This window comes from Strigops habroptila, chromosome 3 (assembly GCF_004027225.2).
Source record: "Strigops habroptila isolate Jane chromosome 3, bStrHab1.2.pri, whole genome shotgun sequence".
In the NCBI taxonomy this organism is placed as follows: domain Eukaryota; kingdom Metazoa; phylum Chordata; class Aves; order Psittaciformes; family Psittacidae; genus Strigops; species Strigops habroptila.
Genome location: NC_044279.2, coordinates 15,000,732 through 15,027,317, shown reverse-complemented (window position 1 = coordinate 15,027,317; position 26,586 = coordinate 15,000,732). Strand labels below are relative to the sequence as shown.

The following is a 26,586-nucleotide window of genomic DNA, read 5'->3' as shown; positions in this document are numbered from 1 at the left end:
TGTGATCTTATAAGAATTCATGTCTTGGATTAGGTGATGTTATATTGAATTGTGAGCTTTCATTTGTGAGTGAATCACTATTCAGGACATTTTCCAACAATGAGATTTGTCTGACAGTTCCAGGCAAACGTATCTAGTCCTCCTGTCTAAATGTCGAATATTGTGAACTTTGGATGGAAGCATGAAACGTAATAGGCTCACAAATCATCAAGAACTGTAGTGAAATGGCACTTTGGGAAAGGTTTTCTGTAAATAACGGGTCAGTTACGATGGTGTAAGTAATGTGAAAGATCGTATTTTCCTCACTTCTTTTGGAGATAATGTGAATTAATTGTATTATACCAGTATCTTGAAGACATGGTGTTACTGTCATTGAAAAACTTATATCTATGCTATTTAAATGAGAGACCCCCAAAATATGAATTCAATATTTGGCACATTAAAAGAATTCATTAATAGGTATTTAAATAGAATACGTGGGAGGCTATTATATGCTAAAATAATTTCAGAATAATTACTATTTCACTGTACTGTAATAAAAGCTAAAGATGGCAGTAGGTCTAATTTAAAAATAATAAGTCAGCTAAGGTTTTGTAATTACTTTTTTTAATGGAAAGATCAGAAGAATTTTGTTAAAACAGTCATTAGGAAGCCAGTTATATTGGTCAGAGAATACATCGAGATGTCTAGCTGATAAGTTACTTTAAAAAGTATTTAAACTTTTAAAAATGGAAAAAATCTAGAGCAGAAAGTTGCATTAAAAAATAACTTCATGAAACATTTTCTTCATTCTCATGTTGTCTTTTGCTGGTTAGATCGTGACTCACATAACAAATGTGTGATTCTTTACTTTTTTTTTTTTTTTTTTTAAAGAGATACTGGCTAAACTCCAGGAAAATATCATCCAAGCATTAAAGGCTGGTTTTGAGAGTATGATGTACTTCATTTTATCTTTCTGGGAAAGTGTTTAAAAGATGTCTTTAGATCTAGGATGTAATTTTGCTAACAGGTAGAAAAAGCGAGATTGCACAATCTGCGCAGTATTTTGTTATAGTGTGCTCTAAGTTATTTCATACCAAATTAAATTTAATGATTCAAAAATAGATTTAGTTATATATATGTTGATATGGTAAAGGCTTTGGAATTTTGCAGTTTTGGATCAACTCGAATGAGAGCTGGACAATGTGAGGCTCATTTATAACCTTCTGCAGGGTAGAAGTATTCTAATCTCAGTTAACGCCTGGACTTGATACAAAAAAAGGCAGATGGCAATTAAATAAGTTAATTATATTTTTTATGTGTAGGTGAATATCACCCTATCATGTTGGACCTGTCTTATATGTCTTGGGGATGGATGCCTGCTCTTCACTTCTGGAGGTGCATTCTCAGTAGTTGATTGGGACCAACAGCCATTGGGATGACATATAAAATATAATTAATCATTCAGACACTAATTTGGCAAGCATGAAAAATTCAGTACACTCGTAAAGTCAGAGGTATCAGGATCAACACACATTGTCCTTGAAATCTTTCTCAAACTTGGGCTAGCTGGAAAAACTTGAGTCTGAAAAATTGTCAAATACAAATGATTCTGAGTGGTTTAGGCTTAGGATTCTCTGAGATACCTTAAAGGAGCTGGATTTAGGTGCTTTCTGATAGCAGAGTTGTTTTAAAGCATCTCAGTATTTAAGGACAATGAACCATAACTTACTTTTGATTATCTGTTGAGTGCTTTTCTTCTCAGATAATTCATAGGTTTAGAGATAGATCCTGTCTTTCCTGTTACAGAAAGACCATTTGCTGCTTTTCTTCCATTTCTTCTGCTTTTGAAAATATTAAGGAAGGAAGGAAAACCAAAACAGAACAGAAATACACCTTAAGGGAGCAGTTCGATGATTGCTGTTATTCTAGCATGAATTGTATGAGCATGGTGTTCGGTTTTCTTTCTTGGTCAAGGACTTAACAGTCCCTTAAAATTTTTCCTCCCAAAATAACGATTGTATTTTGTATGAGATTTTGATGCCTTCACCATGAAGCTCCTTTTCTAAAGTACAAAATCAAACAAATTTAAAAACAAAACAAACAAAAAAAAAGATATTCTGGAATCGACAAGAATGTCCTGAGTGTACAATATAGTGATATATATATGGGTTTATGTACATTTTAGGTTATTGCCTGAACTCACAGATTTCCTCATGTATTGAAATATTTCTTCTTCTTTGAAACATTAGAAGTCATTCCAAGAACATAAATTCTTATTTATGACTTATTCTTCAATTCTTAAATTTTAGTTGGGTTTTGTTTGTTTGTTTGTTGTGGGATTTTTGTGTGTTTGTTTGGTTTTGGTGGTTTGGGGGTTTTTTTAAAGCGGAACATTGGTTTTATTTTATCTGCATCAGTCAAGGACCTCATTTGCCCCAACACATTCATTCAAATCCTACACTTTGAACCTCTAAATTATGACTCTTCTTTTTGCAGATTGTCCTCTAGGTAGCCAATAGGTGACATACCCAGTGGAGTTCAGATTGTTATGTATTTTTCTGCTAACGGTGTCATATTTTTACAAAAAGTAGCAAACTTATTCTAGTAAACATTTGTATTTCTTAGGTGGAAAGAGATTGTAAAAGACTCCTTCTGCCATATGGAAAACATTAAACCTAATAGTAAATCATCCCAATTATTTGTAGCTTATGGGAGAAATCCCAGGGCCAAGCCCTATTGACTCAGAAATTCTGTAAATGGATTCTGTGCTTTATAAGTTGTTATGAGCAGGCAGGAGGCCAGTTGCCAGATGGATTGATTGCTTTCTGCCAGAGGTATGGCCACATCAGCTGCCTCTATTAGGAATGTATTTATTCTTGAAAATGTCAGCTTGACAATTGGAGTTCAATTTGTGCAATCAAAACACATTAGTCTCGTGATACCAGAGTTACAGCAGCACTACTTTTGTCTTATTTTGATTTAAGATCTTCTCTGTACTCCTAAATTATGATGCTAATTCCTGCTCTTTAGAGAGTGGGTTTGCTGAGGCTGTTTTGGAGTAGAGAATAAATGGAGTTCTCCAAAACTGTCAATAGGGATGCACAAACGATCTCAGTTACTTAGTGTGAAACTGAGCTTTTTCACAGAATGTTTAGTCTGTGAAGGAAATGGTAACAAACCAGCTCACAAATCAGTGTCTCTTCTGAGCTGCCACCTGTTGAAAGAGGGGAAGTTAGTCACTTTGAAACACTAAACAAATTATAGGAAAAGATGTATCAATAGCCTGAGCTTTTCTACAAGAAAAAGACAAACTCAGTTAGTGTTTTTTTATAACTCAAGGGAGAACTGATTTTTTGATTCACATCCCAATCTAAATTCTGCATTTATTGCTTCATGGTGAAAACAAGAATTTAAACCCAAAGGAATCTCATCACAGCACGTTTCAACATGTGAGATCCAATCCGTGCTGTCAAATTATATGTCTGTACTTAGGTATTAAACATAGGAAAATGTAAAATCCAGATCTAGTTCTTTTCAAGACATATTTCCAAAGCAGGTCTATGCAAAAGGGTGCTGGTAGCTAATGTTGGCAAAGAGAGGTCATAACAGATGTAACCCATTGTAACATTGCTGCTTGCCTGGGGAATAGGGTGCCTGTGCCTTTGCTGCCCATGAAATTGCTGTGGATAGTAGACAGGGTTTGAGGTAAAAGCAGAAACGGTTTACTCAGCTAAGGTGAAGAGTGTAAGAAATCAGTTGCTGTACTTAAAGACAAATACAGAAGAGTGGAACAGTTACAGTCCTTGTTGTTACTGCTCATTCAGGTCTGGCTTCAGCAGGGTTTCTGTTCCTGTTTTCTTTTCAGTTAGCAGCCTCAAGCCAGACTAACTCCCGGAGTGACTGACAGATCCCTGGAGATGGAGTCTGGTCCTTCAGCTATGCTTTGTGTCTTAATTGTTTCTTTCCCAAAATAGATTCTGATTTGGGATTGTCACCCCTTCTGTCCTCCCTATTTCTGCTGAGCATGAATTCACCCATCTGGCCTTCTACATTTCTGGATAAATCTAACTGATTAAAAAGACATCACATTTTGTTTCTAGTGCCCTCATCAAAAAGAAGGCCCTTTGACTGTCTTTCATCTGAGTGGATGTGGTTAGGCTTCACACTTACTTGACTTAACCTATTTTCATAGTGCGGTCCCGAGTGGGCAGATAACAGAAGAGTTACATTACCACTGGGCTTAAATGCATAAGCTGTGTTCAGCACTGAACTTCAAAAGTACTTGCTGTATAAATGAGAGTGATGAATGTGTATCATTGATAAAACCTGGTATGATGGAAAATAAACTGAGGAATGATTTGTGTCTATACTAAATGGGCCAGCATAAGCGCGGTTTGTTGGAACTGAGGAGACATAATGATAGCATTTTCCTACCTGGATGCATGATTGTACAATAGATATTAGAGGTGTCAAGAATTCAGTCTGAGGCATTGGAATATTGGATTAATGAGAAACTACCCAAAATCCAGGTACATGCCAGTGACAAAGTGTATGTACATGAACCTTGTTGGACAGAGTCAGTGCAGAACCTTCTTGCCTCCAGGCAAGGTCATAGAAATCATTGTGGTGGCAGCAAGAGAAGGGAATGACCACCTGAGACTTCTTCTGTAGATAGTAGGGCACACCTACCCATGTAGATACCACGTGTTCCCATGGTGGTAGGGCACACCTACCCATGTAGGTACCACGTGTTCTCATGGCACACCTTCAGAGGAAGTGGTCCTGGGGAGCCCTGTGCTGCCTAGTTCCTACTGCTAGTTACAAAAGTCAAGTTTTCCAAGCCTCTCTGTTTTGGACTAGTGATTTTATGATAAACAAGGGGTCGACACATCTCGCTCTCAAAGTTCAATTTGATTAATTAAAGGGAATATAATATGGCAAATAGTTTTAGAAATTGTTTAGAAATGGTTGCTTTTAAGGCATTTTTAGACTTTGCCTGTGAAGCTGTTGTGCATAATTGCTGACTGCAAGAGCTGCTTGTTGCTGCAGAAGGATGATGTTTGTCCTTATTACTGGTTTTACTTATCGGTTAGGCTTTTTCACCAGCAGGAGAGACACAGTCTAATGTCTAAGAAAATGCCATAATGTCTGAGAAGAGGAAATTGTGAAACCTTTACAATAGACTCTGAAGAACTGAAATTAAAGTGACTAGGGTGTAAAATTTTACTGTCTTACTTGTGTCTTTTATGTTTACTAGTTGCAAATGTGCAAAATCCACACAAATAGTCCATACAGTGCTTTAAAAAGGTGTGGGGAAAAAAAGTTACTTGTGTCTGGGAGGGTGGTCAGCTGGGTGGACAGGCTGGTTCTTGTAAGCGTGAGAAGCAGAATTCTTAGAACCAGTTAGGTCTGTCAAATAGAAATATCAGGAAGGAAACACAGATGTATGTAGCTCACGTGGCTGTTCTCATCAGGAAGCAGGAAGATGCTGAGATGATATATTTGTCAGCTAGTCTAAAGATGTGTTCTGATGTCAAATAATTGAAGATAGGTTGGAAAAGATTTTTCCCTCTGAAAGGCCTCAGAAACCTATTTATCCTGAAATAATCCCAGGGAAATGAACTGATATTGCCACCGTAGTGCTGTGAATAAGTTTGAGTTCCCGTCTGCTTGCAAGAACTTGTCTAAAACTTCATTATTAGCAGTGCTGGCAAATATTAGATAACTTTGCTTGCATGCTCTCTGTGTCCATGCTGAATGGAAGGTATGGGAAGTTCAGGAATAGTTTTTCACTAGTAAAGATTCACTGTTTCTCGTAACTTAAAAATGCTTATGTTATGTTTGTTCTTTTGTTCTTAAACAATTGTTAGTGTATATTTAATTTTAGTTTAGAAGTTTTCTGTAGGACCTACAGCTGTGTTTAAAGACACGCTTCATAAAAGTCTCTTGATGACTTGTTCTATGAGTTGAGTATGTTTTCACTGAGAGACTTCTGGAGCTAGGCATCTTCAGGAGTTTCCTGGTGGATAATTTTGTATCTGAAATATAGATAACTAGTCAGATCTCTCTGTGAAGCCTTTTATTGATAGCTATTCTTGCTGTAATATTTAGACATACTTCTAGAATTCACATAGCCTTTTGTCAATTCTTCATGTTTCTGCAGCTTTCAGTGCACAAGAAAATTCCCGTTTCTTTCCCAATTAGAATTGATTTTATTTTAAATTACAAACATATGCTGTGGTATCCTTACAGGACTGTTCTGTAGTTAATTGCTATTTATGTATCACGCTGGAACTTTGATTTCTGTGGTAATGATAAAAAATGCATGCTTTGTGGAGTCTAAATAAGAAGAAATACTTTTTTTAAAATTTATTTTTGCTGGAAGATTCACGGATAGAACTCTCTTTAATGACAGGATTAGCAATTTTAGTCCTTGCAGTTCTATCTTCATGTTCATTTGCAAGCCACTAATATGAACAAAGCTGTAAGCCATCTATTTGAAGAAACAGAGTTTTTAAGGATATGCTTGCACAGTTGTCAGAAGTAAGGACTGAGGGTATGCAGAAAAGCATACCCTTTTCAGTTCTGCTGCTGCTAGTTTATACTACATCCTCGGGTAGGTGACTTCACCTGACTCTTAGATAACAATGTTCAAGTTATGCTGGGACCAGGAATCTCCAAAAGATCTGGGTCTGAGCACTGTGGTTTGGGAGCTGAGAAAGCAGTCTCTCACAGTTCCTGTACCTGTTGTTCAGTTTATATTATCTGGAGATAGAAATAATTTGAATCAAGACAACAGTTAAATGGAAGGACATTGCTATGGAAGACCTATGGCTTTCTGCCATGGTCTCAGTTAAGTATAATTTTGTGGTGATGCACTGTTTAAAGAGTTGGTACTGTTTTAACAACTTCTGCAATCACTGCAGCTGTCTACACAAGGAGATGCCAGCCAGGTGATTGGGCCGCTCACGGAGGGGCAGAGGAGGAACGTGGCTGTAGTTAATTCACTATACAAACTACACCAGTCGGTTCTGAAGGTAGGCTTCCTTGGTATTTGTTTTGTTGCCATAAGGTTAACTTCTTTGCTGAATTGCATGCGTATTCTCCCGTTAGCTGATGAGAACTCTGACAAATACATCCCGATTTGGGTTAAGACCTGCACCTTGCTGTGCATTTGTGCAACTCTGCGAATTGGCTGGCCCACTGCTTTGCGACAAATTGTCAGTATTAGAAAAGGAGTGAAAGATAAATTTATAGAGAATAATCACATTTCACAGCCATTGTTTTGTGAATCTAAACAACTGGTCTCTTTATGTTTTTCCTTATCAAGTAAGCTCTGTCTTTGTACTGGTCAGCTCGATAATCCTTGTCTCAGCCCAAGCTTATCTTTCTCAGAAGACCCTCACTGCTTTCCCAGAGTTGTGGCCAAAGTGAAAAGAGGAAGGAAAGGGTGAAATCAAGAAAAGCAGCACATCACAAATATCCCCATTCATTGTTCCTGTTACAAAAGTCTGGCCTGGCATTATTTTCAGGACTAAGCACAGTTATGAATCATTCCAATTTACTGGCTTAGTGATGCCAGTGCTTACACAGGCTCTGTAAATTAAAGCAAACAGATACAGTGGTTATAGTGTAGTTAATTGTGTTTAAATCCTAGCATGATGAGAAAAAAAGATCATGAGTACTCTTGACTGTGGACATGTTTAAAGAATGTTTAAAAATGCTAAAAAGCCTATAAAATTTGCTTGGATTTTGCAAACAGATGGTAGATCAACTTTTAAGTCTGCTTTCTCTGATGTATTCAGTAATGAACCTCATGTGCCTTAGTGTTGGAGGGAGATCTGATATGATTCAGTCTTTGAGTTCAGTACTTATCTGGCTTAAAAATACTATTGTGTATCATGTTCATAACTGTAAGTAAATTGGTAGGATATTCCTTTAGATCATTCCTTGACTTTTAATTCTAATGTCATAGCTGTACATAAACAGCTGTTTAACAAGTGGTATTATAATAATTACAATACTGAGAAAGAACAGCCATTCTTTAAAGTACTTGCTATAGAGCTGCTTGTATAGTTCTCCATAAATTCTATATTTAGCAGTGGGAGAAGACACCACTCATTTTTATTCAGATCCTGTTAACCTTTCAGCTAAATTTCAGTTGAACTCAACTGAATCATTTTTTTGCCAAGGCAGAAGCACAGCCCATAGGAAATTTGAGTGCAAAGGACTAATAATTGGTGCCTTGAAAATTCTGTTTGTATAAACCCCATTTGACAGTTATCTATACCTATGTAAACCACTCATTACTAGGGATACCTCTGTATGTTTTAAAATAAGATTAAATATTATGGATTCTAATAATTTGTTGAATGTTGACTATTAACAATTACTTTAAAATTTGTAGGTTGTTACCAATCAGAGCTCATTTCCAGCAGCTGCTGAGCAAACAGTCACAACTGCCTTAAAGGTAATTGAATGTCCATATGCTGCAGGGATAGGGCTGAGCGTTGCTTTGTCTGTTATACTTAAAATGGGCACTTATTTTCCCAGGTATTATTGTGTGTCAGTATATGTTAGTCACAGGTGTACAAATATTCAGAAATTTGTATTTTGTTTTATCTGCAGCTACATATATGTTGTATGTACCAAAATAACTGCTTGAGTACCATTTGTATTCAAGAATATTCTCATAGTGGTGGGACGTGAAAATAAATGCCTTTCTGTGCGGCATTCACGCAGCAATAACTGGATCCTTCATCACCCCTTTATGCACCCTGACCCACACATGAAATTATGATTTATATGCTACCTGGTGCTTTTCAGGGGTGCGATGTGGATGGCCGTGCAGCCCTCTGTGTATGACAGCTATTCACATCCATCCTGCTGTGCACACACCTGGGAGGGGTTGTGTGGAGAGGAATGAAGGGCAGCTTCAGTGTCTGGGGAATGAACAGCTGAACGAAGCTTGTGCATCAAAACATGTATGTTTACAAACCAGGAATACCAGATTGTTGTGCACCTTTGAAGGAAGGCTTTACATAGATACAGTAAACAGCCTTATCTCTGTACTTTACTGGTAGAATCAATTAAAGAGAAATGTTATCTTAGGCTTTTGTCCTCATATCTAGCAGTTTCTCATGCAGAATAATAAAAAGCGCTGTTAAAATGAGCTGTTTGTCAGGGTATTTTTGAGGTGTCAAAATTTAAATGCTTCTAATTTCTATTTCCTTACTTCTGCCTTTTTCTTATTCTATTTTAGGCAGTCCATGATCTAATGGGTAGTGCTGTTCAGCCGTTACTGAACTCTGTAGGAGATTCAGTAGAAGCTATTATCATCACTATGCACCAGGAAGATTTTTCTGGGTAACTAGAAAGATTTTTTAAACATAACATTGCTTTCGTAAGATGTCCTGCATATGTATAATAGATTGTTACTGCCACAATGTCCTTGAAGCAAGAGCACTTGTTTATTAAGGGGAAGGTGATGCTTTGTGGTCCATGAACAGAGAAAGCAGAATTACACCTACCTATTGAAACAAATTAATCAAGTGGCATCTGTCTTCTTCCTTCTCTCCCTCCCCCTCCCCCCCCTTTTTTCATAAAGTTTTGCATTTGAGTGAAAGTCACTTTAAATAGAAAAATAAAGCCAAGCAGAGGCGTTTTTTGTGCTTAAAGAACCCCTTTTGCTTTCAAAACTTATTTTTTGTGGACAGTCTTCAGAACTGTCAGTATTCTGTTTCTCAAAATAAAGCATATAACCTCTGATTCAAAATTACACTTTTTTTTCCTGAAGTATTATTGAATATGAAACGTTTCAAAAAATTTTTTCTATTGGCAGTTCAGATTTAATGCATTACATTGTTTTCCCATAGCATTTTAATTAGAATTCCCAGTATACTTTATCTGCAAAGATCTTGAGTCCTATCTTTAACTGAGCCTTCCTTCCTGAGCGTTATTTTGGTTGTTATCTCTGTTCTGACATTGCTTATATCATCATCAGATGTCCTGTTTCCTGTCTTGGAAATTTACTGAAAGTAGTATATTTTCAGAGGTGTTTTAAATTTTTCTGTTTCCTTTTTTCTTTTTTTTTTTTTCTTTAGCAATATTTTGCTCTCTCCATGTTTCTGATTCCACCCAAAGGCTAAGTTTTGTTAGATAGCCTGTACACTCAGGTTCCTGAGTTTGGGAGAGCTTTTTTGCCTGACTGTGATTCAAAGAAGGATAAAGATGATTGATGTCTGTGTCACAGAGCTTTGGTGCTGCTTCTGTGATAATTAGATTGACTTTATAATACTGGGTTTGGAGGAATCTAGGAAACTGATTTTACACAGAGAACAGGTTTGGGATAGGCTCAACTAGTAACCCTGTGACATGTGTTTGTGTTTTCTGATCCATTATTAGAGTTTCAAATCAACAACTGGGACATTTAAATCTAGGGGCTGGATCTGAGGGTTAGGCTCCAAATTGGTGGAGGGTCTGCAAGTTGGGTAGGAGTGGGGTGATTTCCTTTATCTTGTTAGGATGGGAATGGCTGATAGATCTTTTGAGACTGTAGTTTCAGAGGGAGCTACAGCGCTCTTTATTCTCAATAGAAAATGAGACTACAATTCCTGCCATGACTTCGTGGGGTAGGAAAAAAAAATTAAGAAGAATCCAATAGGTTTTGGTTGTGTTTTAAAGATGAATTTAGCTGTCCCCATTTCTTTTTTTCTTTTCTTTCTTTTTCAGATCATTATCCGGCTCAGGAAAACCAGACGTCCCTTGTTCTCTGTACATGAAAGAACTACAGGGTTTTATAGCGAGAGTCATGAGTGACTACTTCAGACATTTTGAGTGTTTTGACTTTGTCTTTGATAACACTGAAGCCATGGCTCAAAGAGCAATTGAACTTTTCATTCGCAATGCCAGTCTAATAAGGCCCCTCGGTGAAGGTGGGAAGATGCGGCTTGCAGCGGATTTTGCACAGGTACGCTCAATACTGATTTCTGTTTTTTCTGTTGCTTCACTGTGTTCACTGAAAAGTATCAGTACTGTTGTCCACATCGAAGTATAAACAGGCAGTTGTAGAGATCGGTGCATTCCAGTTCTAAACATCCTCTCTGATGGGATACTCTATCCTGAGAAATGCATCCACTAAGTAGTTGAAGATCCCTTGTCACTGTAAGGCACGTTCAGGGAGGTCTGACAGCCAAGTGACCGTTGCATTTATATTCAGCTGTGTCTTGACATTTTATCCTGCTTGTCTGACCTCTTCGGTACGTCTATCATTTGCCACCATTCATTCACTTCATTCTTTCTCTCTCCTTTAATGGAATAGTGTGTCGCTTTCTTAATCGCTTTATATATCACAGTGCCCACACTGGTTAATCGCTAACTCAGCTGCCTTGCGGTGGAGGAGACAAGCTAAAGAAATACCAATATGCTGTGGAAGAGCTGTCCTTTTGGTAACAAAAGGGCAGTTTTCCTGTGGGATTCTCTTCATGACCTGATTGACTTATCTGCCTCTCAGCTTTATCTAGCTTTTACACTGGACTAAAACACAAAACAAACTGCCAGACTAATATCCACTCTCTGTCTGCATTATCTACTATATTCAAATATAATTTGTCAGTAATAATACTCTGTCATTAACTTGCCAAAGAATAGAGGAATCCACTAGATTGGTCTAAGGGTTGTCATTATTCAAGCAGAAAAGGGAATTAGCACCAGCTATATGCATACTGAATGCTGCTTTTGGCTGATAGGTAACTGAAGTAGGAGAGGAAGGCAGGGAGGGAGGAATCACTGCCATCTCTGCTCCTGCTTCTGGCTGCTTTGTATCATTTGCCTATGAGTTACATACTCCTGAGTAAAGTTTTTTTATTCATTACTCGAAAGTAGCAAAACAGCCTTTAACTACGGAAGTTAAGGGGAAGTTTTCAATTGCTTTCAGTGAGAAGGTTCCATTCCCTTCTCTAGTTTGAAGACAATGGCATAAAATTGGAGGAAAAAAAAGAACATTTGACTCTTCCTCTGAAAGGAATATAGATAAGTTTTGTAATTTATGCTGCAGTACTAAAGCCAGTCATATAAATTTGGAAAATTTACCTTCACCTAATTCTACAGTAAAGAGCATCTGATCTAAGCACCTATTATTATAATAATACTCCTTCTGACATGGGCTGCCTTTTAAGTGAAAAATGAAGGTATGTTTTCATCTGAGTGTAGGGGGATTTGCATGTTCTTCCCCACAGTGCTGAGTATAACTCCTGAACGGACAACTGTGCGAAAATAAATGTTCTGATTTCTCTTCTTTTGTACTGTAGAATTAAAAAAAATGGTAAAAGGGTTTGAATTAATTCTTGTCTCCTGCCTTCAACTGTTGCTGCATCAGGGGGGCTGCCTTGTGTTTTTTTCTTCTTCACATTGCACCGTATTTTTGGCTCATTTTTGAGGTTAAGACAAGAACTGTCTGGGTCCAACCAGCCTCATACAGCCACCTCGGTGCTCACTTTATGCCTTTGAGCATCTCTGCACAGTGCTCCTTAGGGCACCCTGGGCTGCACAGTGTCCAGAATGGCCTGGGCACTATATCCTGTTACTTAGGATAACAGAAGAAGGACTAAAGCATTTTGTGTGTGGAGGCTGCCTATATCCATGTTTTCTGGTGTGTGTCTGCCCCTCCCAAAAAGCTGGTGGGTTTTTGGCATGTGCCTGTGATGCCAGCTCCTGGTAGCCCCACTGGGGAAGGTGTAGTTGCTCTGACCTGGCCAGGACTCCTGGGCACGTTCGCCTCAATGTGGCTGTAATCCTGAACAGGACCCATGTCACTTCCATGCTCCATGGGGCACGTGGCTTTGTCAAGGAAAAGACTTGATTCCTCCACAGGGGAGGTTGCTGCTGCTTTGAACTGAGGAAAGCAGGTATTTAACTGGGCTGCTGACTTGATGGGAAGGATAAGCCTTTCCAAATGGCCATAAATGCTGTATGCAGGGTTTTTAATCAGTCCCAGAAAGGCACTGCATTATTGGACTAAAGCCAAACCCGAAGGGAAGTACCTACCTGAAAAGACACTGTGTGTGTGGGAGGAGGTTTGTTTATAAACCATGTTTACTTTTGCTGAGTCTTGTAGAATCATTTTGAATTTTCTGCACTCGAAAAGGGTTACATGTTCCGGCTCAAAACTGGCTTTTGTGATCTAAAACACCTTTTGGTGTTTTAATGGTTATTTGAAAGCAAAAGACCTGGGCAGAAATCTGTTGAGAAGCTTTGGTAAATTTGAAGTCCTATACTTGCATGCAGTAAGTCAGACAATCTTGGGTTGCATCAGATTTTGGGTATCTCATGATGTTGTGCACCTTTCTTTCAGGGCACTCAGTTACAGTTGCCTTACACTCAGCACAATAGCTTTGGCTGAGAGTCAGATTTGAGATTTTTTGCACTGGAAATATGTTTTACTGATAGGTTGCCTCCGAACAACAGGTATCTGCACAGGAGGGGAAAAAGTGAGGCCTCAAGTTCTCTTCATTCACAGCTGAGTTTGGTGAGGTGCACAACAGCCAGTTGTCTTGAGTAAGGCGCAGCTACTTACCCGGCTAGGAATTATTGCCCTAATTCTCTTGAATTCTCTGTCTTACCCTGTTTCCAGTGTTGGTATTTCACTTTGCTGTCTGTGCATTACAGATATTTCAGCAGCAAGACTAGGTGTGTGCTAGTGTGGCAGCTGTAAACAGAGGCATGATAGGCTTGAAATATGTTTGAATATCATTAACATGATTGCATAAGGATCAGTGCTTATAGGAACACAAACTTTTCAAGCCCTAGAAAATGTCTGCAGTGCTGCAAAGTTATCATCACATACTGTGTTGTTCCTTGGGACTCTCGTTCTTTGAAATATTTCCAGTCTACAGGCTGAATGCACCTCTTTTCGTTTTTTATGCAGACAATAGTACAAGATTACTTTTCAGTACAGTCCTTTAAATTCCTAGATCAGTTTGTTTTCATTTGTTTTGTGTTTTTAAAGTGACCATAATTCAGTATTCACATATGTAATCCCAAATTTTGCTTTTTAATTCAGTACTAGTCAGACTGAATAAAATGTTCTCCTGAAGGCAAGCAAGCCAGCAAGCCCTGATGGGTTTTCAACATTTATGTTTCTGGGGAGTACCAGTACAAGTTAAAAGAGGACGTTTTAACTTGCTTGGTATTCAGAGTTGTTATAGGCACACTTTGGGTTGGTGGCTTGTAGCTCAGGCCTTCCTAAAAGCCAATGGAAGTAGTGGTCAATTTAGCAAAGAATGATATATAAATAAAATCAATTGAGAAATTTATTAAGAAGAAATGAAGAATCTACAGTAATATCTGGCATGGAAATTGATAGTCTGCTACATACAGTTTGTAAGCTGATATAGGAAAATAGCTGTTTATTAATAGCAAATACAAATCACAACTACATTGAAATAAACTAGTCTAGAAATTGCTACACTAAGGAATCTTCATGATTCATGGCATGAAGGCATGACATGATTTCCCATCTTTTCATAGTACATATATATGTTTGGAGTGACATACAAGGCAGAAGCCACTGTCTGTGCCAAGACCTTCATCTCATGTCATGACTGATTATTTTGAACCTTGTCAAGTGAACTAGTTTTAATGGCCCTGTCTGAATTAATACTATTCTATATATATCTTCATATATTCCTTATCTATATGTGATTTATAGTTGGGGGTGTTGGTATTGTTCAATACTGTGCTCAGGCAGTTTTGATGGGGCATAGTTAACACTGCCACAAACTCTTCAAGTCTTTATCAGTAAATTACTACAAAAATTTTTTGTTTTATTGAATTTTCCTAGAAAAATGGTTTTACTCTAGAAGTTGGCAATGCTAAAATGTAGTACAGAAGAAATGTTTCTATCTGCTGGTTAGCCTATTGTCAGAATCTGGTTTCCTGATTCAGTATGGAATTTTGCATTAAAAAAGCAAGAGTATTAGGCATTTGGGATTTTAAAAATGTAAACAGATTGGCTTGTTTGCTGAAACATGATGATACAAGTGTAAAAATGCTGCTTATATTTTTTTCCTAAAAAATTTCCTTTCTAGTTTCTTCCGGAGAAGTGAGAGAAGCAGGATGATGTAATCACAGTTGTAGTTACAAGGACAGAAACTACCAAAGCTAAGATACACTTAATTCTCAATGCTAACTATCTTACTGGAAGGAGGAAGTAATTTTCTGATGTGTGCTATTTTGGGGGTATTACTGCTGAAGGATTTACTTAAACATCAACTGTTCTGGAATTGCTGTATGGAGGAGAAAACAAATTCCACATCCCTTCAAGGCCAGCTTCTGTCATATAATAGTTCAGAGCTCTTCTGCTCCCTTGCTTGTTAAAAGCTTTCTCTTCTGGTGAATGGCTAGAAAAAACATTTTGAGTTAACATTTAAAAACTTGGAATTCATCTTAGCCAGGAGGAAATGTAATTGCTAAAAAATTAATGTTAAGATTTTCCAGCTGAAAAAACAGCTGTTTGGTAATGAGAGATCTTGAAAATACCACAATAGGCACTAAACAATAACTTCACTGTAGGGTTTTTCAAAGCACTCTTCAATATATATGCATTATGTGTATCTAGACTACGTATTAACTTCACCCTTGGGTTGCTGAACATAATCCAATTAGAGAAGCCAGCCATGTGATGTATTTTTTACAATATGGCTATCGAGTGAATAGTTCAGCAGATAATTGACCACCTAGCCATGGGCTATGGCAGGGTCATACAAGAAGAAAAGATAATCTACCCTTTCGGGGTTCAGAGAGTAAGAATCATTGAGAAGGAGCATATGTTGGGCAGGAGTCAGTCACTGTGTTCTGTAAAGCATAGCAAAATAACATGAATAAATCATGGAAAAGCAATGGGGTTTGAACAAAGTTAGAAGGAACAAGGCAGAGTCATTAGGCGTTCTTCTGTTCTAGCTGCCCCTTCCTTTTAGGCAGGCACATGCAGTTCCTACTGCTTCTCTTGGATCCTGTGTTCATGATTATCTCACAGTAGTCCATCAAGCTTCTGTGGTTGGAAATTACTGCTTGGACACCTGATTTATCTGGATATCTGAATTTTCAAATTTGCAGTTTTGGGAGCAAAATTTGGAAAAAACCAAAAAGTACTACTTGCCCTTTCATAGGTAAAGTCCATAGGACATGGCTGTATGAAAGGACTTGCACACATGATACAAGCTCTGGCTTGCAGACAACCAAAAACATGACCCAACCTGTAAAAGCTCACCAAAATGCTTTGGAAACTGTACCCGTACATCATAGCAGAAGCTGCTACAGTATAAACATGCTGCATGAATCAACAGTTGATGCAGCTTCAGGTGATGACAGGTAGAAAACCCAAGAAGCGATGTACTCTCAATCATCTGCCCAACTCCAGCATCTTAAAAACAGCAGCTGTTCCAGCTGAATGATTCCTCCCCGGCACTTGCTCCCAGGCCAGCGGCGCCAGCCGGCACGCTGCTCTGCGCAGACACAAAGCCGTGCTTGGCGAGCCTGCAGAAATGAGTGTAACAACACAAAGATGCTGGAGCATCTCACTATGTGATTGGGCTGAGACAAACAGCTAAAATTCAAGTGAAGAAAACAGTCTTGGTTATTATGCGATGTATAATTTTTGTTGGAGAGACTGGGTTGTAACACACAGCAGACTAGCATTGTAAATGAAAAACAAAGTTTCTGTGGTTTATGTACATTTTTACCACATTAGTTTTCACTCATTCCCACTCTTCATGAGTCAATTTGAGATGGTATAGTATGCCACAGAGCTTAAAAACAATTTTTTCTTTGGCAACTAGTGCTTCACGAATCAACCATCTGCTGCCATTATATCTATCTAGTTCTAGCAATACTAATAATTTCCTACAGTGAATAAAGGTTGAAGATGAAGTAATAGAATTTTCCAAAGTGAATTTTATTCTTTAGTACTTAAGACTAAAAACTGTTGATTTATGGGAACTGCCAAGTATGTTCAAGAGAAATCATTTAAATTTGTTTTAATAAGGAATTGGTTAAGCTGTAGAAAGTTTCACTTACATCTCATTACATCCTATTATGTTTCAGGAGTGAAACAATAGTTTTAGACTTATTAAGCAAAATCATATTTTGCTATGCTGAGATTTCTTTCCCCTTGTGAGTACAGTTTGATCCATGCATCTCTGTTTCCACAAGTCAGATTGGTAGTTTGTTGCCTGTTACCAAATTCTCTAAAGCACCTTTTGAATTAACTTCTTCCTGGTTCTTCACAGCTACAAGCCCACAGCTCCCACCAGCTCCTGCAGGATATCAGTTCCTTCCAGCTGCCCCTAGCCAGTACTGATGCCTGAAAAGCAGCTCTGGAGAAATCAGCCTTGATCCCATTTGTTTTTCAGGGTCTGTAGGGTTCCTGTATCATGACACAGCAAAGCCTACTTAATTAGCTCTTCTTTTTGACTCTTTGCTCCTCTGCAGCAGACTGGCCTCTTGACTCCCATACGTGCTCAGAAGTGTCCCCAAGGATCCGGGGAAACAATATGCTGCACTTAGAATCATAGAATCATAGAATAGTTAGGGTTGGAAAGGACCTTAAGATCCTTTAGTTCCATCTAGTTCCAACCCCTCTGCTTGCTCTAAGCTTCATTGCAGTTTGGAGTTGGAGCACCTCCCTGCAGAAATCCCGAGGAACAAACCTGCCTGTCCTGGGAATGTGTGCTCAACCTCGCTCCTTGTGCTGGTGGTTTCAGCACAAGGCACAGCAGCTGATGGCTCCTCCTCAAGCATGGAGACCTTCCCATTTGCACACCTATCGCACTGTCTGGTGGATGGCATGCTTGCTCAGGAACCACAGAGCTGGGTTGTGCATGGTCTTCAGCCCAAGAAACAGGTATCGCTTGTGCCTGAGTGTGGGAGAGGTGACATAGCCCTCAAATTGTGAGGGTTACGGGGGGACAAGGCAGGGATCCCACCCACCTGTAGAGAAGGGGCTGGTTCATAGACCAGAGTAGAAGATTTGGAGGCCGGAAGGGCAGCAGGCAGGAGGGAGTCAGGCTAATACCCAGAGCTGCAGCATTCATCTGAAAGCCAAAGATCCTTATTTCCATTCCTGGATTTTTATTCACTTTCTGCTTCTGCGAGTTTTTTCTTAATATAAAATGCACATTTCAAGCAGCCTGGAAGTGTTTGATGTGGGGCATGTACTCCAAAGTTCCTAGGCTTAGGGAGTGGATTTTCACTGCCTGTAGGCTAGCTCTGCAGGGCTTTCAGAGGTGCCCTCCTTTCCTTGTCTGTAAAGGAAGCGTAGGTGCCTGGATTAGGCCTTCTGGCTTTCCCAGCTTTGTCTGACTGTCATGTACGTGGATACTCCTTCAACACGACCCACTTGACCTATTTTAGGTGTCTGCTTGGGGGAAAGGTGCATCACACCCAGCAGTGGCTGTTTTTCTCCACTGAGCATGAAGAGAACCTGTAGATGTTGAGAAGTAGGTGAGATGACTCCCATCCTGCCACCTGCTTTTTAGGATGGGGGCATGAAGTATATGGCCTTGATTTGCATTAATTGCCAATTCAGTTTCTTCTGGGTTTAGATGAACTATGGCATCACAGTTTGCCACACCATCTTTCTTGTTTATGCTGGAACCCCAGCATAGTTACGTGCTCTTGGTGGAGCTGGCAGCCAACAGCCAGCTCTGTCTGAGGAAATTCTACAGCTGGAAAGAAGAATAGTATTAAAGACTTCACTGTAAATAGTGTGTTATCACAAATGCTGTGAAACTAGCTCAGCAATGTTACTTAAATGGGAAGCTCATTGAATGGTGGTTTTGATATTGTTACTTATTTTAGCTCTCATCCTTTGAAACTTAGCTTAATTGTGCATTATGTAGAAATCAAAGTCTGAATAGTCATTTAAGTTGGGGATTTCAAAAACGTATGTGGAGAATAAAGCTTGCCATCCCTCTCTTGGCTGACACTTCCAGAATGCAAAAAACAAAGAATCCATATCGGGCTAAAATTACTTTACCTATGGGGGGTTTTTTTGAGTGGTGGTGTTTGTATTGGTGCGCATATTAACTGAAATGTTGCTGTGTAATGTTCATGTTCAGTCTGGAATCTGAAAGTGTAATTGTTCTTTCTCACTTCTGTGTCCTCCCTGTTAATGAAGAGCCTGTGGCAGAATTTAGTCTCACATGAATGATGTAAAAACCCAAGCAGAGCCTGTTTGAAAAGGCAGGTGAACTCCAGTGCTTAAAAACCAGAAAGTGTTTAAAAATCAGTTGTTTTTAAAGATGGCTGCTGTAACTCAGAGACAGAACAGTGTGATAATAAGTATGAAAATAAAGCTCTTACTGATGCTCTTTTGCCTGTGATTCCATACAACCCTCTGGCAATAGGTCCCAGCTGCCTTCTGTCTAATCTACATAGGTTTTGTGCCCCAGAATTTGGGACTGAGTATTCAAGAAGGAATCACTTCAACCTTGTGCTTCGCCACAAGCAAGGTTCCCTGCTGAGATGGGTATGCATTTTTACTGCTTCAGGAGTGGTTTGTGGAGACCTGCCTAGATTTGTTTTCTTCCCATGCTGCAGTCACATTTTTTGGGGTATTGGCATAAGTGCTTCATCAGGAAACTCATCACCAACAAAGTAAACCTGTCGTGAGAAAAAGAGCTTCAGTCACAGAAAGCTCATGAGACTCCTCCTGTTCTTAACCACAGACTATCACTGCCATTTGTCATGGGATGCTTACTGTGTTGCCAAGAACAAGGCAAAAATCTTGGCTTGGGCAGTGCAGTGTGAAAGGAAGGGATAGGTTCTTGTATCGAATTCAGCCACGAGCAAGGAGTCAGTAATTTGGTCTGCAAGTTTGGATTATTGCTTAGAGGCAGGCTGCTTCAGCACCCAGTTTTATATTTTGGGACACTCTAATTCAAATGGAAATGTTTGTTTTTACAGATGGAGTTAGCGGTGGCACCACTGTGTCGGCGAGTCTCTGACCTAGGAAAATCTTACAGACAGCTGAGGTCATTCAGGTGAGCTGCAGTCGCAGGAACCAGCAATTGGCAGTATGATCAAAGTGTATTTCAAAACCGATTTATTATCTCATGCTAATTCTGATTGAACAGAACTTTTTTGGCAACACCCACCTGCAAATTAGAAATAGATTAAAGTTCTTTGTAATTCTATGCAGAGTATAACTATGATTTAACAATCTTTGTCATGCAAATGTTGGTCAAATTGTACTTTTTTCGTGTTGCTTTCAGTACAACTCCTGCATGACAGTGAGTTCTATAGCTACCTGAAGTGTTTGCACTGAAATATAAAATTTACGGTCCTGGGTTGTTTAATTACAGTAGACAACTTTTGTAAATTTTTACAAATTGAACCTGTGTTGAAAACCTAGGATGCAGACTAGTAGAAAAACATTAGATGATTCTATTCTAACACAATATTGCCACCATATAGGCATTTTTCTAATGCATAAGGTAAGCTTTTTCTTCCTTTCACAAGTATATTTTTACATTTTTCCAGACCGTTGCTGTTCCAGACCAGTGAGCATATTGCCAGTAGCCCAGCTTTGGGAGAGGTTATTCCATTCAGCATCATTCTTCAGTTTTTATTTACAAGAGCACCACCGGAGTTAAAATCACCCTTCCAGGTAATAAGATCAACCTCTCTTTTCTTTCAAGATGTCCTAAGGAGGAATGAACATTGTAATTCATCCTAGATATTTTAGTTAAAAAGTGTTCAAGCTCATTCTTTATGTGATTTGTTGGCTTTTGCTTTTATCGTGGCAAAGGTGTTGTGGTCATTGGCTTCGTATTTTAATTAACAGTAGGAAGATGATAACCTGATTTTAAATAGACTCTCAGTTCTTTGATATTCTGTCAGCTCATGTAAGAAATTGCAGGTCTTACCCCGACTGTACATTACGTGGATCCTGCTCATGTAAGATGCAGGAAAACTAGATACAAACCTCTGTCAGAATCGGGCAAACAGCTGATGTGGGAGGTCACCTCTGAGCTCCTGGATAACATATTGGGCTATTTCTGTTAATTGCCTCTGATTCCTTAACTCATTCTGCATCACTGCAGTATTAAGTGAGCCTTCACTTAAGTAAGGCTTCACTTACATCATCTTGGATCTGAAATTGCTATGTGTGTTTCCTTTTCCACCTTCATGTGTAATTGGTGTTTGTTTCTCTTTATTAGAGGGCTGAGTGGTCCGTTGCCCGCTACTCCCAGTGGCTCGATGATCATCCATCTGAAAAAGACAGGCTTGCTCTCATACGGTAAAAATCATTCTTCTTTCTTCTCTACATTTATCATAATGGAGCAGTAACTTATCTGCATACCACCACTGGTCTTGAAAAGTAAAAAAACGTGTTATAGAAGATGTGTCATAAATGCCATTACCCTTTCTCCACTCATGGGATGAGTTGCAAAATGGCAGAATATATAAACTGAACACTCCCCTCCACCAACTGTACCCAAGACCTCCAGTGCCTTTGGAAGGAACACATAATCCTCTTGCAAAAGAAGGAGACCATGCATGATGGTGGCTTAAATTAATACTGTGTTTCAGTAAAATTGCCTCTCAACTGTTGGAAAGTCAAGGCTGCAGCCATCCCATCTTCTGTATCAGGAAAGCTTAAGCTTTGGAAGCTTAAGCAGTGAAAATGTGGGTAGGAATTTAAAAATGGAAGACCCTTGTTACACCCCTGTAATGTCATTGTTCAGAAAATCAGCCCAGGATCTTTAGGAAGTGATAATTACATCAGATTTTAGAAATCTTCCTAAGGTAGATGACTTTATAGCTAAATACTGTTTTGCATCTTAAAATGTTAGCAAAAGTTATGAAGAGTCTTTTTTTTCCAAACAAGCAGATTTCTAATGTTAGAGAGAACAGATGTGTGGTATGAGCATGACAGAGCCAGTCTGAGGATCCTCAGGATTCAAGGTGATCATTTGGTTCCTAACGCCTTAACTCTTCAGCCATCTTCCCAGTGTCCTCTCTGACATCAGTGCCACCCACTCAGGTTGTCACACAGCTGCACCAGGCTCGATCTGGCCTGGGAGCCAGCTCTGTCCTTGAGCTTCTGCTTGTGGGTGTTGTCAGCTTTTGCTGAAATCACAGAAGCTGACTTTTCAGTTCCAGCCAGCAGTGGTTGTGCTTGAGAAAATCAGCCATTATCTGTCCACACTTCTAAAGCAGCCAAGAGGAGTCTGCTATAAATATTTAGAGTTCTTGAAGCTGATAGCACCATACAGTCCAGTGTAGGCCTTGGGTCAGTCAAGGAAACAACTAGTTGATCACCAGTAGATGTTAGTAAGATTTATTTCCAAACTATTAAAATGCAAACTGTCTCTTCATGTGTATTAAAAGAGTGTTTTTTGAAAATCACACATGCTGTTAGTCTCGTTTGGCTGCAAAACTAAGTTTTCTTGAATCTTGAGCCATGACACCTTGGATTACAAGGGAATGGATAATAGGTACAGGGCTGACACAGCTGTATATTGTAACTTAATTATGAATATTTTGGTTGTGATTTCTGCCCTGATAGTACTGGCAAAACTGACAATGTTGAGCTTCAGATATGTTAGAGAGAGCCAAGAATGCAAATCATTTGAGAACTGACGGGATTTTGTTCTCTTCAATCCTTCTACACAAATTTGAAAATGCCATCCTTAAACTACAACATTTTTGTCTTTGTTTGCAATTAAATTTCATTCAGACTGATTCAGCTAATGGGTTTGCTGGTGGTAATGTTCAGACGCTGATAAATTGCTCTGACCATGGAGGTATTACGGGACAAGCCTTGGGCAGAGAGGGTGTCATCCATTAGACCAGGTACCATAAACTGGAATATTTAAGGGTTTTGTTTCAATCCTTTAATTGAATCCTTTATTCATTTTGCATGAGATACCACTATTAAAATATTTCAACTTTGTAATCTCAAGAATGTGCTGCTGCAGAGTGATCACTGGGCGAGGTTATCACCTGAGCACTTTACAGTGAGACTGTTGCTTTGCACTGTGGAGTGCTCGGACATCTATCCTCCCAGGGCATGGAGAGGGCAGCTTTGAAGATCTGCTCTTCCCAAAGGCACTCCACTGGCTCTACCCTGCTCTTGCTACACCAGAGTAAGGCTGTGTGTCACCGCCCATGCTTGATTAGTTCTCCATCCATCCATCCATCCATCCATCCATCCATCCCCAGGCCCACTGCTCGCAGGCACCACTCATGCAGCTTTGCTGAGCTGGGTTAACCACTGCGGATTTGTTAAGCAGGCTCTTTCCTCAGGTGGTTCGGTTGGCAGCTTGTGTAAAGCTGCATGTCTGGAGCAAAGAGCAGGGGCTAGCTGAGCAGCTCTGAATGCAGTGAGTGAAGGGGGTGGTTCTCCTTGGCAGACACTGGTAATCTCTGCAGGCTCTGTGCATTCACCTTTTTACCATCTCCTCTCATGCCTATTGGTCCTTTCTAAATAGGCTCCAGTTGTGTGTACAGAAGGCAGGCAAGCAAACATCAGTCACAAGCATGACCATGTTTCATTCATTATTTCTTTAATACTCTATTGGATGATTTCTGAGCCTGCTTTTCGTGTGTCTCATGAACCTCAGTTGAACTACAGGCATCTTGCTCATTTATGTAGAGTCTTTTATCAATCACTCTCTTCAAGCTTTTTCCGCCTGCAGTTGTTCAGCTGTGCTAATTGAGCCTTGGATGTTGTGACCCTTCAGATCCCTGCACTGGCCTACATCAAGAAATTATCTTTACATTGGCTGCAACCTTGCAAATGGTTATTTTCTGCAACTTCCCTTTTTAACAAATGTGCAATTACTCTAGGGACCTGCTGCTTAGATGTTAATTTCCTTGTGTTATCAGAATCCTTACAGCTTCATATTAAAGCTTCTTCCGCTCTGTAGTCTCAAATGCTTCATATGCAACGTGGTGTTAATGTTATGAATTAGTAGCATTCTGAGCATTTTTGTGCATTTCTTTCTGCTTGTATTCAGCTTAAAGGATGGGATTTACCTGGCCAGGGGTATATTAGCTAGACTCCCTTTATAGTCAACAGAGAGAAACAGGCGCTGCTGGGGCTGATTCATCTCATCCTGAAGTAGGTACCTAAAATAGGTCAGTTGCGTTGTGTCCTGAAAGCTCCATTTTCTCTGCTCAGTGAAGGGAGTGTGGGCCGGGACACGGGAGCTCTCTCAGGCAGACAGCTGCCCTGCAGGCATTTGAAGTTGGGTGAGATGGCCCTGCAGGATTGTGTTGAAAGGAGCGTTTCTTTAAGCGGACAGGACACGTTGTTTTCTTTTTAAATTAAGTTTGAAAACTCAACCTTCTTTCCATAAGAGAAACCCTGATAGATGTGGCAGGATTTGATCCAGCAATGAAAGGATCGAATGACGGTTCATCTGCTCAAGGGCCGAATTCTTGTCTTTACCATTGGAGTGTGGGTAAACTCCTTTTAGTCAAGCTCACTGTTGCTGGAGCAGAGTTGAAAGCCAGGCCCAGTGAAGGTTCATTTTCATAATGAGCTGATGTCCTGAGCCAGGGAGTGGCTCTGACCACTGACCTGCCAGGGGCAGGGACAAATGCCAGCGTGGGGACCGCCATGAAAGCCCCATCTGTGCGCTGGGTTCAGCCTCGCGGCAGCCTTGCCCCAAGCAGCAGCAGAGCCGTGCTGGGTCACTGCTCCGCTCTGCTAAGCCAAGCGAGCAGCAGCCACAGCGTGGCCGGGGGCTGCCATGGAGCATGGCTCTGGTGCCTGTGAGCGCTCCCAGCCAGCACCAGGCCATTCATAGGAACCCTCGTGTCACCCATGTGTCTGTCAATGCACGGTTCCTTTGATATCTTTATTCTGCATAAACTGGAGCTGGCTCTTGCTGGTCCTACAGGTGATGCTGTTGGAGATTTCACTGTGCAGTTTTACAGTAACTTTTATAGCACACGATTAATAGATCTGGTGTCAGAGCAAATCACAGGATCGTAGAGTAGCAGGTTGCAAGGGACAGATGTGCTCTTACACGGCTTATTTTCCATTTTGCTCTTTGCCCTGAAGTGTGCAGAGCAAACAGACTTTTAACAAGGTGCTAAAGAGAAGCCTGGCCCTGCCGTCCTCTGGCTTCCCTGCTAATTGATCAGGACCTGAGTGCACCATGGAGCAGAGGGATGATCCCTGCCTCTGCTGAAGCTTGCCGTTTAAATCAGGTGCCATTTGGCCAAGTCAGAGCCCAGGAGGGTAGTGCTGGTATTCACAATTCCATATAAAATTAACTAATTAATTAGAGTAATCCTAAATGATGCACATTCATATCCATTGAAAAACCACAGCCCAAATCATACACTTTATTTCCCCCCTCCCCCCCTTTAAATGTAGATATAAATCTTCATGGATTGAAATAACATTTCAAAAAAGGACTATCTGGTCTTATATAATCAGCTTGTCCTGATTTCCAAGAAAGCTCATGTTTTTGCTCAAGCAAGTGAAGTAATTTAATAAGTGCTTTAAAATCCTTTTCCTTATGTGGGAGGGCATCTTAAACTTAGATTTTTTTTTCCTTACTTCTTATGGCATTTTTAATGAAGCATTAATATGTGCAGAACATCCCACCAACCCTTTTCCCATAGCTCTCTTTTACAAACAATATTTGTAATGTATACCATAGTTTGTCTTTTAAAATAGAAACAGATTGCCAAACAGGTTTTATGTCCTTTATTAGACTGGGAGATGCTGAATTTAAGACATTATTTAGTCTAATCCCTTCAAGAGTATGTTTTGTGTATTACATAAACAGGGCTTCTTCCATCTTCTTAAACATTGATAAAATAACTATAAATTACATCTTCTATATATGACAACAGCTGTGATCTCTTCTGTGCTGAAGTCTTGATGATACTGCTTTCACCCGTGATGCTGTTTATTTTTCCATGACTACTTATGCACTAGTGTTTTTACAGTGTCCTCTACAGGAGCAAGTCTGCCTTTTTTTGAAACAATATTTTTAATGCTAACCCGGTGCATCTGAATTGGGTTCTGTGCTGCCAATGGAGTTCACAAAAGCTCGTTTGAGCTGGGACCGGTGAAGTTTACAAAAATGTTATCATAAAATCTGCATTTCAAGTGTTAACAAAGCTACTGAACTCATTTGTCTTCCCAGTTGAGGTACACTCATGTAGGCATCTCAGCAGCTCCAGTAAACAGTATCGTTACATGTGCCCAGCTCATCCAGACTGAGCTGAAATCTGGCCGTGTGCTGCAACCATCTTGCTTTGCCATAAGCAGCTTCTTGCACCATCCATATTTCTCTGTGACAGTCCCAAAATCCCACCCTTTGACTTGGTAACTGTCTTTAGAGAAACAAAACTCTCATCCCAAATGTACTTCTGAAATCACATCTACTTTATGTGCTTTCAGTTACCTCTCCCAGCCCATTCCTCCCTTGCACATGGAAGCAACCTCACCATTAGTCTCTGGACTCTGAGCATCCTTTCTCGCTGGATTCATGATTTCTGCCATTTTACTACCTGGAGCTTTCATGACCAGGAATGCTGTTCCTAGTAGGATGCGGCTTCGTGGCCTGTTGCCAT

At 39.7% G+C, this 26,586-nt stretch overlaps 1 protein-coding gene across 1 annotated transcript in view; it reads left to right on the top strand.

Moving 5' to 3' along the window:
- The window catches only part of COG5 (component of oligomeric golgi complex 5), a 178,590-nt gene that overhangs the window by 147,890 nt on the left and 4,114 nt on the right, over positions 1–26,586 (top strand). The window contains exons 15-21 of the mRNA XM_030480895.1: positions 6,909–7,019; positions 8,390–8,452; positions 9,245–9,348; positions 10,714–10,951; positions 19,945–20,021; positions 20,521–20,647; positions 21,201–21,280. Of these exons, the coding sequence (XP_030336755.1) occupies positions 6,909–7,019; positions 8,390–8,452; positions 9,245–9,348; positions 10,714–10,951; positions 19,945–20,021; positions 20,521–20,647; positions 21,201–21,280 (800 nt within the window). The remainder of the gene's footprint in view (positions 1–6,908; positions 7,020–8,389; positions 8,453–9,244; positions 9,349–10,713; positions 10,952–19,944; positions 20,022–20,520; positions 20,648–21,200; positions 21,281–26,586) is intronic.